Below are 14,069 nucleotides of genomic sequence, written 5' to 3'. Positions count from 1 at the left end.
TTGTATTTTATATATTTGTTAAGAGAGAAAGAGAGAAAGGAAGGGAAATGTTACTATATCTCAAACAAATATCTACAAAGTACGTTATTTTTTTATAAAAGAAATATGACAATCTTTTGTTGGCAGTAAATGTGTATGAAAATGAATAAAATAAAACTATTTTTTGCTTTTAGTGAATTTTAATTTAATTTAATGAATTTTAATATTATTGAATTTTAATTTATCATTTTTATTTAAATTATCAAATATATCATAATTTTTGCGCAGTTGTACAAATGTACAGATTACAAGAGTAATTGAACATGAGTGACAACATTATGAAAGATATTTCGTTAAAAAAAAACTCGATCAAAGGGAGTTAATCGCGTATTCATATGCGGTAATATCAAAGAGAGTCACTTAATCTTCCCAAAATGATTTATTTGTCAATTAGTCACAATACCGCAGAAAGCTATTATTCATTTTTCACGTTTCTGATATGTACAGCAAAATAGATTCACGTTGATAATCGTCTATTGTAATAAATCACTCTTGTTGCATCGATCCAAAGTGCGAATTTAAAATGCATTTTTGTGGCTTTTGCACAACTGCGACAATTAAAAAAGAAATAATGAAAATATTTGAAACGGAGAGTCAGTTCTCTCTGCATTATCGAAAATGAGAGTGATTTAATATTAATTGCAGCTGTGTGTGGGTATGAAACTAAATAAATTATGCGCCTCTAAGAATATCAACATCAAAATTGACTAAAACAGAGTTGAAAATTACGCGCGATAAAATTCGTGACTAATATGGAACATATTTTATATAAAGCATATATGCTAATTTAACCTTGTATTATGCAATCGCAATAACATGTTATTGTCAGACAAACATGTTCGTGACTTCGAGTGCACTTTATGACAATCAACTGGGGAAATTTCGTATGTCGTGTATTCATAATATAAGTCAAAAGTATACGCATTTATTTTTGAATAGATGGAATAATTTAATTTTTGCAATTAGATTTTATTAAAAAATCGGTTATTTTGTTATTTATTATCATAACATTACATAAAAAAAATGTTAATATATAAGTGAATATATAATATAATATGCAAATTATATATATACAAAATATATTAATATACAAAACATATTAATATACAAAATATAAAAAACCGACCATAAAATTTGTCAATACGATTATTTTTAAAAGTATATAAAATATTTTTTTACACAATATTTATTTGATATAAATAACTCAACTTTATTTTGAAGTGGACAGTTTTTCATAAAATCAACATTACTTAAAATAAAAATGTGCTTTAATGAAGATTTGAGTTTGCTTATATAAAATTTTGAAGATAAAATAAATCTTTCTTATATATTATTTTTTTATTAATAAAATCATAATAATTATATAATAATAATAATAAAATAATAATAATAAAAATTATTCTTAATGAATTTAAAATAAGAATCTTTAAACCAATTTAAGGCACAGTTGGGATAATTGATAGAAAAATAAATAAAGTTACAATAAAATATTACATAATTTAATATTGCCTGCCAAAATATTATATCCAAGTAATTTATCAATTACCACAATAAATGTGTGTTGAAATTATTAGAAATTTCATGTAAAATTAGTTTATTTTAATAATTTGCATCAAAAGGTAATTGTGTACTATAACTATGAATATGGAGACATTTGATTTCAGATACATCAGCATACTAATACTAGCGATTCGTGTATATTAAATTTCAGGATTACTATACTGTTACTTTAAAGAATTATTATTGCACGGAGCAGGAAAATCATTTCTGTTCGTCCAGAAGCGACTGATTGATTTTATCATTATAAATGTATCGAAATTCTAATAAAAAAATAGAAGATGCATACATACACATAGAAATTATTCCATATCTTTAATTATTGGTTGTATATATTTCCGTTAAAACCGATACTCGACATCATCGATTGGTAAAACACAATAACAAAAGTGCGAACAGTTTCATTGATCCTGGGTATCGAGAATAATTTATAACACAGAACTATCATCGTTCCATCATCCATAATTTTAAATGCTCTTATGAATGAGCTATTATATATTTACATTAGAAATAGTGAATATAAAACTTAATTAACTAATTGCTTTAAAATAATCTAATTATATATTGAAAAATATAACTCTAATTATAATAAACTCATTATTATAAGTTCGTTTTTTTGTAAATCTTAATGTTTCTTTAAAAATGTTAAGCTTTACGAATAAAATGTTGAAAAATACATGTATATCTATTCTTTCGAAGAATAAAAAATATGATTTAATTTATCTAATTAAGCTCTCTTTAATTAACATTATAAATATAGCAGTATCATAAACGCATTTTTTAAATATCATGTTTTTAAACTGCTTTTTAATCAACAGTAAAACGTGAAATTACTAAAAGTATATAGGTTCATTACGTATCTACAACAAATTGTTACACGAAACGTCGTATTATGTCAGACAATATCGTAAAGATTCATATATTAAAAACGTCAAAAACTATGAAGTGTAGTATTAAAGTTCTCGCTCTCGAGCCGACATGTTACGCGACTGCAACTAAAGAGATGAAAGCATTTCTCGCTTTTAATGCGACGTTACATTTTTCTTAATAGCAACAGCAGGCACGCTCTCGTTCAAAATTGTGAGCGTCTTTTATACGTGCCGCTGCGAGAGATAAAGAGAGAAAGAGAGAGAGCAGCAATAAACGTCACTGTGTGCTCTTTATAGCTGTGTCTCCGCCATGATATTTTTCTGGACATTGTCGCCAAGTTGACCTACAAATATGTATTCGATTTTTATCACCGCCCCGCAATTCCGGCATATGCTTCCATTGGGACCTCTCGCCTTTTCTGCCTTTTTACTTACTCCTTTCTATCCTCCGTCACAAAATATATTTGCCTCCTATCTGCTTTATTGCGCTTTACGCAATGTTTCGTTTTTATACTCTCTTCTTCTTGACAAATATTACCATTCGAGAAAAAAAGAATACCCTATTGTACGTTTACGAGTATCTCAGTAGTTAAAGTACGTTTATAATCAGACATATATATCTTTATTACGTTATATTCAAATCTTCCGTGAGTGAATAGAGTTTTAATTGATATAATTAGAACCTCATTATTAAAATTATTAGAATTTTTCTGTCAAAATAAATTTTTTCCATATAAAAGTTAAATTATATAAAAATATTACGTACATATACCTATATATATATATATATATATATATATATATGTATTGGTATATGTACTAATATATATATTTTTGCATGTAATTTTCAAAATCTAGAATGATATGAAAGAGCATGTGATAGCATAAAATATAAAATTTTATTCACGAATGTATTGAAATCCGATATTTGTATACATATCAGCATCAGCATATTGATAAAAATTCTTTTTTCGACACTGTAAATAATGAAAAAATCTGCCGAATACAGATATTTATTTCTTTTATGGCAGGCGCATATTCATTTCGCTTTTATTTTTTTTATTGCAGAAGGTTTTTCATGTTTCAGAAAAGTATTATTGTTGATCGACATTAATTATTATCATATTTTTATGTTGTATATTGAGATGACAAAAATAAAACAATTATTCTGATTGAAATTAGAAAGAAATTTATGAGAGTTTATTATATATATATTTATTATATATATATATTATATATATATATATATATATATATATATATATTACTTATAATTGGCAATTAAAGTAATGCTTCAGTGAAATCGGTTACATTCATTCAGCCTCAAATAAAATACGTTGAAACAACGTTCGAAGCAATTACTATTTGCCACCGCCAAATTGTGCAATTTAATATCGGAAGATGCGATCAATATATTATTAATTTGATGTACGACACATAATTGTTGTGTTAATTTAATTGTGATATTATACGAATTATAAATATGTAGATTTTTTGTACGAAATTAAAATTTTTAATTATATATCATGCATTAAAAATAATTTCGATGAAAATTAAATCTCTTATAAATAATTTACATTATTTTTTTTTATTATATCAGCAGATTTATTCCAAGTTTCGAAGTTTTAATAAGCACGGTTTATAGAAACATTTATTGCAATTGTTGAATAAAACGAAAATGTAATATGAAATTTTTTTCACATTTGGCTATTAACATTACTAGTATTACTATAGATATAATTGTTATTTATAAGATTGATACGTATATATTGTAAAAATTGTAATATTTTCCTTTCTCTACCTTCTTTTTTCATATAATGATTAATGCGTATTTTATTATTTATCAAACGGATTCTTTCGCGTTTTTAATAATTTAACTATTATTTAAACATTATTAATAATAATATTTTCTTATATATATATAATTAATAAAATATAAAATTATTTTTATTTTTTCTTACACATTAAAATTAAAAAAATTAATAATTTCTTGTGTAAAAGTTATTAATATTTAAAATAATGTCTTAAAGTATTATTAAATTACAAAGTTCATACCAAATTTAATTGTTTTTAAATAAGCGCAAAATTTTATTGCATTAAGAGCCAGTAAAATTCATTTACCTGTAATATTTTTAATTTTGACTTGCTATTTTTATATTTGTATTTTAATTATTTTAATAGTATTGTAGTATTGTAAATGTATCAACATTTACCATTATGATTTAGACTTTGTGTCCAAAAGAATTTAATGTTACTCTCAGAGCGAATCTTGTTAGCTGAACACGTCAAATGCATAAAAGGACTTTATTCCGAAGGGTGATTTTCTCAAAAGAACGGCCAACAATGGCTGTCAGTTCTTGCTGCGACATCTGGTTCGAATGGCACGGCCATGGTAAATTTAATTGTGCCTTGCTTATACCGAGATAAAGAGTCTACCAGGCCTGCATAAGAGAACGATTAAATGTAAAAATTCTTGGGGTAGACAATCAGAATTATTGTGGAAATCTTTTAAGAAATGTCTCATTAGTGTGTTGACCTAACTTCAGAAATTTCTCTTCTTTAAAAATGCAAAAACTATAACGTTGCTAAATATATTCAATATTGATAGAAAATGCGCTCTATTTAGAATTTCTTCTATTACGTGATTAACATAGAAATAAAATAATGACTAATAACTGAATAACTTGTAAACAATAGTTGTTAGGGAATAATTGCTTAAATAAATATAATGGAGAATAGAATGCAAACTAAATATTATGTCATCACGCCACTATTCTATATTTCTATATTAATCTATCAGTTTTTTTAAATGGAACTCTAAGTTTATTATATATATATATATATATATATATATATATAAATTGATATATATATATATATATATATATCAATTTCTCACAATATTAAAGGGATAGGATTTATATAAAATGTATCATAAACATAACTATTCAATATTTGGCCATCTTATTTTTATAACCTTTTATACTGAATATTGTAAGAAATCGATATATATTCGATATATATATATATAATCGATATATATATATATATATATATATATATATATAAATTAAGGTATATTTCATTTTAGAAAAACTAATTGTAAATCGAATAGATGTCGCCGAAATATAAAATAATGGGATGATGATGGTATAATTTCCAGATGGTAATTTTCAGATTGCCTCATATATATCCAACAACTTTTATTTGAACAAGTATTTCTTAACACCTGCTGTTTACGAGTTATTCAGAGATATTATTTTATTTCGGATACTCAATATATATATAAATGATCCTAAATAAAGTTTCCATATATTTATTCATTTTTTTAAATATATATTCATTTTTAAATATAATTATTAAAAAATATTATATATTTTTTTCTCTAAGATATTGGCAGAAAATTATATACGAGCCGCACATAATACAAAAATATGTCAAAATCTTCCTTTTAAAAATCTTTTTCATAATATATTATATTTATTTCTCTTCCGAAAAATTTGTATCAGCAAATATAAAATATACAATATCTCGTATTGGATGCAATTCGTGCAATTTACAAACGTCCGTTTTGTTGCAGAATGGATATTCAGTCAGCACAAAAGAATGAGAGCTTTTATCAGTGCTGTAGCGGATTTTGCATCGATCTGCTACAGAAGTTTTCCGAAGAAATCGGCTTCACTTACGAGCTTGTAAGAGTGGAGGATGGCAAGTGGGGCACTTTAGAGGTGAGTACGAGCAAAATTCATGAAAAGCAATGTTTACGTCGTACGGAAGATAAATGTGTTTTCTAATGTAACAAGAGAAAAAACTAAATACGAAGTATTTACCACATTTGCATTGGAGCTCTTATTTCCTCTTTTTAAATGTTTAACATTTCTATCTTGTCGTGTTTTTTGAAAACGATTATATTGCCAAAAAATAATGCGGTTTGTGATTGAATATTTCAAGCTATTACATTTAATAAATTTGTCAAAAAATAACGAGAAAATTATGTGTTCTCTACAAGCTTAGAATTCTATAGAATTAATTGCATAATATAAAAACCAAGTTATCTGATGACAATCTCGTCAGGCACGTACGTTGAATTAACTATTGACTCTGATTATGAAATGTATGCATGAATGCGCTTTTAACACATTTAATTTCCGTTGTAGAAAAGTCATTTCCGATGATGCGATATTACATCTGTATTTTAGCAACATTTTAAATGGCCTAGAAACATAATTTTCCTCTTATCATGCATTTTAATCACATTATAATATTATCATCGTTTGCATTTCTCTCTCGCAATAACATATATTAAATTAACATCAAAATAATAAGAACAAATCTTATTTATTTTAATTTTGCAAGAAAGAATGTGAATTTATTTTCAATTTTATTTTATTTTATATTTATTAAACAATTTGTAAAAACGCGTATGAGTATTTATAAAACTTTGCATTCTATTAAGTATATCTTTTTAAAATCCGATAAAATTTTACAAATAGAAGTCAGTCTTTGTTATCATAATTGATACATCTAACAAATAGAATTTATGGTGCACGATTGTAACTATTGTGCACAGAACGGGAAATGGAATGGGCTTATAGCTGATCTAGTCAACCGGAAGACCGACATGGTGATGACCTCATTAATGATCAACTCGGAAAGGGAAGCAGTGGTCGATTTCACCGTACCTTATATGGAAACTGGTATCGCTATAGTCGTAGCGAAAAGGACAGGCATAATATCTCCCACCGCGTTTTTAGGTAAGAATTATTTCCATAGAGATAACTCTCTCTCTAAAAAAAATATATAACGTTTTAAAATTAAACTAATATCTTTAAAAAAGCACGTATATTATTACTTTTACTATAGATAAATAATTAAATGCATATAAATTATAGAATATTCGTACTAGTATTATTACGAAATATTAATATTATTATATTAAAAGTATAGCATAATTTAAACACTAATAGGAAGCTATTTTAAACGTGATTTTTAGAACCGTTTGATACGGCTTCGTGGATGCTGGTGGGCATTGTTGCCATACATGCCGCGACTGTAATGATACTACTTTTCGAATGGGCATCGCCTTCTGGTTTCGACATGAAGGTAAACCCTTCAGGCGCTGCGCAAAAACTGGTATCTTTTATTTCGCTTTTTAATCAACTATATATGTTTTCTCGTACTCATATATATTTGCACCTTTAACTCTCAACGCACAGATTACATAATATTACATGATTAAAACGATTTGATTCATTATTTAATTTTAATGCATGTTTGGGTGTCGGTGTAGTAATCAAAGATAATTTATATTCTTGAAAATGATAATTGTATATTTGTACAATATTATCTAAACCTTATTTAAGCACTTCATTTTTACTTTTGCAAGGAATTATCTTTTTTATCTAAATCTTTCTTTATGTGAACTCTTTCACTCTTTTCTCTTCAGTATTATACATCATTATTCGTTGCACGCATATTTGTTTAATTGTTACTTTGTAAAAGTCGTTTTCTATATATATATATATATATATATATATATATATATATATATATATAATATTATTAATCAAGATATATGATTATAGTTATGAAATTAAATTTTTATTGGAAGAAGGAAATAACACAATATATTCAATTTTCTTTATGTACATATCGATTTTCTCAAAATATATATGTACCTAAGCAGTTTGAAGTTCTGCTTGTACTATTATTCCCGTAAAATATTTCTCATTTTAATACGATATCGATGTGTTTCTGTAGAAGAATCCATCGACAAACCATCGGTTTTCTTTCTGCCGTACGTATTGGCTGGTCTGGGCTGTATTATTTCAAGCTGCCGTCCATATCGACTCTCCCAGAGGATTTACAGCCAGGTCAGTGAAAAGAATCTTTGCTCCTGACGTTTTCCGACGAATTTTAATTATTGATCGAGATAGAACTCGAGAAATTAGTCTTTCACCTCCTTACTTCATTCGAGATAGGTCGCTATGCATAAATGTAAGGCAAATGTTCGTGAGCAAACATCCGTTTGCGACAACCGTTGCAAAATGTAAATTACTTTAACTGCTTTATGAATCACACCGAGAATTCACTTCAAATAAATTATGTACTTTCGTTGACGCAGTTGACTCCAATTTTGATTTAATTAATTTGGATCTTTTAATTAAAATTAAATTTGATTTAAATAATATAATCTTTTAAATTAAGAATATCACAATTAAAAGATAATAGTTTAATAAAATTAAAAGTATATTTTAGATAAAGGTTGCAGATACAATTCTGTTAAATATTATATGTATATCATTGAAGATAGCACAGATAATACATAATGAGAGAATTTCCAGATAATCATGAAAGTACACAAAATTATATACACTAAAGTGTTATTTAATAAACAATTATTTTGTCGAATAAATAACATACTTTTTTAATCTTTATAAAGATTGCAAAATACTATTTGTAATGATATTCTGCACTTTCGTTATTTATTGATTTGGATAAAAAATATTTGCAATATTTGCTAACAAAAGATCGATATTATCTACATAGATTTATGACGAACGTGTGGGCATTATTCGCCGTGGTCTTTCTCGCCATTTACACTGCCAATCTGGCTGCCTTCATGATTACGCGGGAAGAATTCCACGAATTCAGCGGCGTAGATGATCACAGGCTCGCTAAACCATTTTCTCATAAGCCCATGTTCAAATTTGGCACCATACCGTGGAGCCACACAGACAGTACACTGGCAAAGTATTTTAAAGAGATGCATTCCTACATGAAAGCCTTCAACAAAAGCAGCGTAACGGAAGGCATCGAAGCAGTCGTTACTGGGTGAGTGGGTCCACTAAGCATATTTTTGAATTTATTTTTCAATATTTATCGATTATAATGTTTTCGTATTTCTGATAATCAGACAATAATATCAATAAAATCGATAAATAATTATATTATCATAATCAAAGAAAGAGAATAAGACATATAAAAGACTTAATTAGTACTATTATTAAATATGGAAATAAAATATATAAAATATATAATATAATCAGGAGCTCTACATTGCATTAAAAAATGTTCTGTAATTTTATATAAATAATTAAGATATAAAAATATCTTTTTAGCAAAAATAAGTTTTTGAATTTATTACTTTACAAATGCAAAATTTTCGCGTTAATATAAGGTATTTTATATAGATTGAAAGCTTTTAGTACAATTAAAATACTGAAATAAAATTTGAAATTTTCATTTAATTCATAATCTCATCTTATACTTGAATCTAATTCGTTGAGTAGTCTAAGATAAAGAAATCAGCTTAAAATTGATAGAATTAAAATAGAAAACCATTTTCATGTGGGGCATTTAATTAATTTAATTTAATTTAATTTAATTTTATATGTATGTGTACGTGTGTGTGTGTGTGTGTGTGTGTGTGTGTGTATGTGCATGCGATATAATGCAAAACTCTGTAACATTATTTCGCGATGTAAAGCCGATTTAAAATATTTTTACGGAAATATAATGAGGCAAAAAAATCTTATTATAACTTCTACAGAGATATGGATGCATTCATTTATGATGGCACAGTCCTGGACTATTTAGTCGCACAGGACGAGGATTGTCGATTGTTGACGGTTGGATCATGGTACGCGATGACAGGATATGGTCTCGCATTCTCTAGGAACTCGAAGTATCTACAAATGTTTAACAAACGGCTGTTGGATTATAGAGATAATGGTACTCTCATGCTCTCTAAGTTTTTTGAAAGACTTGTTAAACAATATTTTTTATACCTAAAAGATTTTTTCTCTATTTTTTTAAATATAAATAAATATATAACTTTAATTAAATTTTTTTTAGTTTTTCTTGATGAATTTATCGTTACATTTCCATGGCATGTTATTAATTCTAGGAGATCTGGAGCGATTGAGAAGATACTGGATGACAGGAACATGCAAGCCTGGAAAAGAAGTACAAAAAAGTAGTGATCCTCTGGCATTAGAGCAATTCTTGAGCGCGTTTCTCTTGCTGATGATGGGTATTCTTCTGGCGGCAGTATTCCTGCTTTTGGAACATTTGTACTTCAAATATATCAGACAACATCTGGCAAAAAGCGACGATGGTGGCACGTGCGCTATTTTCAGTCTAGTAAGCATTGAAGATTTTAATATTGCAAGAATATCGTTGTAATTTCCTATGCTATCTCTGAAACTGGACCATTTCTTTACTTTATTATTAAAATCATGTAGAAAGCAGTTTAAAGCATATAAATATTAAAATTAAACAATAGATTTCAGAGAATGTGATTGATCATTTGAATTGATCATTTTTTAATATTATAATATTGGTATATTTTTGAACGAAAATCTTAATCAAAATAATTTATCAATACTTAATATGATAATATTATAATGCGAGATACATTTTTATGATATATTGAAAGATAGTAATAGAAAATAGCAAATGTGTGCATAGCAATTATTTTATAATCAAAAATATGTGTATATAATACATTCTTTATTACTAATATTAGCAAACTTTTATGTATATTTTTATTTTGTCATATTTTTGATAATATCGGAAAAATCTATATATTCTGGGAAATTAAAAAAAGTTCTAAAAGAAAATAGAAACATTTCAAAAGATAATCGTGAATAAATGGCACATTTTATTTAAAGAGCGTAGGGAAATCCCTGACCTTCCGTGGCGCGGTCTACGAGGCACAGGATATCCTGAGGCACCACAGATGCAAGGACCCGATCTGCGACACCCACTTGTGGAAAGTCAAACATGAGCTCGACATGGCCAAGATTAGGATACGACAGCTCGAGAAGGATCTCGAGGCCCACGGAATAAAGCCGACTCAAACCAAGTACGCTTCACCCTCTTCCTGATAGTCTAATTCCGCGTATCAAGCTATGAAAGTACTCGACTACGCCTGCTATTTGCAATGCGATCAAGCGAGGAACCGGGTTGATCAACAATCAGTTGAACTGTATAATTTACGAAGATAGAAACTTTTCCAAGCGATTAGTCGTGCTTTTCGATTGGCTTCAATCGCTCGATCGTTTAATATCTGATCATTTCTTTGTGAGTGGTTTTATTTTACTGATTTTCTTTTTCTGTTTGATCGGTTTTATTTCTTCTTATTAAAATAGAAAGATTTCACGGATTTCATGAGTGAGTCGCTTTGACATTTCGAAAATCTGTTAGTAACGTTTCCCGATATGATTAATCTTTTAATGTCAGAATTTTATCTAAATCGGTATAACATCATTGTATGATGAGAAAATAAAAAATTCAGATTATGAATTATTAATATTGAGAATCTGTGAGCAATCAATATAAAAAAAATATTGTGATATTTGCAACAGTGTACAGATTGAAAATGAAAGTCATATCAATAATGCATATCTGACTAATTAATAACTTTTTCCAATTTTCACGTAATGTACATATGCGCGCGCAATAAAAATTAAATTAATTCATATTTTACATTCAATTTAACTCTAATCAATATTTCATGATATTATGAAAATATAATTCTTTTATATATACTTTATATACTTTATATATAAAAATTTGAAGTGATTAAGAAAATATGAAGAACCTATATTTTAAATATTATAGAGAAATATTTCAAAAAATTTTTTTAATACTTATCTCAATATATAGAATGTTTGGCAATAGAGAGATTAAAATTTGAGGGATGATTCTTTATGATAAAATAAAACGAAAATCAAGAATAAAAAAATTTCGATAGAGACTTCCTTTTTTAGTAGAGTCGCTGTCAAAATACATCGTGACATATAAGTACACAGAAGCTTATTTCGTAACAGCTGATGTAAAAATCGATATTCGGAGCAATAGGTTTGCAGATTTTACATCAGCTGCTACGAGATAAGCTTCTGTACTTATGTATCACGATATTTGACAACGACTTGACGTAACTAACGCACGCCCAAAATCGGCGAATTGCCGTGCTTGAGGCGCCTTTTATACGAATTTTCAAACATTTATAACTAAAAAGAAGCCTCTGTCGAAATTTTCTTATTCTTGATTTTCTTATTTTATCACGAAGAATCTCTTAAATTTTGATTCCTCTGTTGCCGAACATTCTGTATATAAAACAGTAATAAATATGTCACAGATTTAAGTTCTAATGCAGACGACATTAAAAGATTAATTGAAGTAATTTTTTATCGAATACAAATTTCCCATGGGAGAAAACGGTACTTTCCGCCTGACACTATTCCTTTGGATCTTGATTACGCTTTCATGAACCGTACTTTTCGCAGAATGTTGTCGCTTGTTTCCTATTTCCAAGCCTTTGTTCTAAGAAACTTTCTTTTGAGTCTCTTCATCCCTCCACACTCTTCGCTCTTATCTAAAAGTTTTATTCCTCAAAGCGGAAGTGGATCCGTAATAAAAGTCTACGCATGCAGTTGCATATAATTATTCTACTTGTCTTTTGTATTTTGAATAAACTTACGCTCGGTTCTTCTTGTAAATATTTATGTTAAAGTTTAATTATTACGAAAATTATTGTTGTACGGATAGCAACATTGAAGCCGCGTGTCTCGAAGGATGAATAATTCGCAGGCCGAGCTTAAGTGTAGTAACCTACTTTCTAAAGTCACTTGGAGTCTTGTTCGCACAGCATGCACCTGTCTAATAATATATACGGCAAAACGTGCGTTTTCGATGGAGCGTCAAATGCATATCGACGTTTCTTAATATCATATAAAAACGTTATCACGTTTTTGTTGTTGATGAGATCTCTTTATGAAATATTGCAAGTCGTACTATATAGAAATAATATACATATATATGATGCAATATTAAATGAATATAAATGCACCCAAAAACAATTATTAAAGTCATTAGCAGTTTTATGTTTTAGCATAATTTATAGAAAGTTAACATCGTATAATTTTTTTTATATTATTTATAATATATTTTTTTATTATTACCATATGAATATTTTATTTCGATAATAATATTTAGAGAGATATAGAAAATTCTTTAAAAGAGAACTTTTTCAGATAATAGAATTTTTTGATGAATTTTACTCATACATTTACGATTCATGGACTTCAAATATTTTGTATTTATTTCAATATTTTAGCAATATTAAATTTACACGCTTTTCGCAACGAGGAAAATTATAATACAATAGAGATACACACACAGCATATTTTATATCTGTATCCTACAATACTTAAAATAATATTACAATACATAGCATAGATATTCTTTTGAAAACGCACGTTTTATCTTTTTTATTCACTTTCGGTAAATTGTATAATATTATATATACATCGTGTACATATTTACGCTTTCGTACATTAATATCGTATCGATTAGCGCACTTGATTTTTTTATTGTCCGTCTTTACGGCATATATATTACATATTTACTAATAGATATTGGAAACCTTATTCTTATTCCGTGACAAGTGAATCTATCTGTGCGTCGCGTTTGAAAATTAATGAAAAGTACTTTACCACGAAAGTGGAGCGTTATATATTGGGTATCACCTCGAGCGAACGGATAAAGGATGGATTTATTTGGGCGATGTTATTTGCGATAATTGGTGGTTCGACG

General features: G+C 27.5%; 1 protein-coding gene across 6 annotated transcripts in view; it reads left to right on the top strand.

Moving 5' to 3' along the window:
- The window catches only part of LOC105254467 (glutamate receptor ionotropic, NMDA 2B), a 176,159-nt gene that overhangs the window by 159,067 nt on the left and 3,023 nt on the right, over positions 1-14,069 (top strand). For 4 of the 6 annotated variants that reach the window (XM_011263152.3, XM_011263149.3, XM_011263155.3 and 1 more), the window contains 8 exons: positions 6,046-6,193; positions 7,036-7,219; positions 7,459-7,598; positions 8,226-8,338; positions 9,015-9,299; positions 10,018-10,199; positions 10,375-10,610; positions 11,141-11,334. In XM_011263152.3, coding sequence (XP_011261454.1) covers positions 6,046-6,193; positions 7,036-7,219; positions 7,459-7,598; positions 8,226-8,338; positions 9,015-9,299; positions 10,018-10,199; positions 10,375-10,610; positions 11,141-11,334 — 1,482 coding nt within the window. The remainder of the gene's footprint in view (positions 1-6,045; positions 6,194-7,035; positions 7,220-7,458; positions 7,599-8,225; positions 8,339-9,014; positions 9,300-10,017; positions 10,200-10,374; positions 10,611-11,140; positions 11,335-14,069) is intronic. The other 2 variants (XM_011263153.3, XM_011263151.3) reach the window with 1 other exon arrangement.

Source organism: Camponotus floridanus, unplaced genomic scaffold, assembly GCF_003227725.1.
Source record: "Camponotus floridanus strain SB8 unplaced genomic scaffold, Cflo_v7.5 scaffold61, whole genome shotgun sequence".
In the NCBI taxonomy this organism is placed as follows: Eukaryota; Metazoa; Arthropoda; class Insecta; order Hymenoptera; family Formicidae; genus Camponotus; species Camponotus floridanus.
This window is presented reverse-complemented; position numbering and strand designations above follow the sequence as displayed.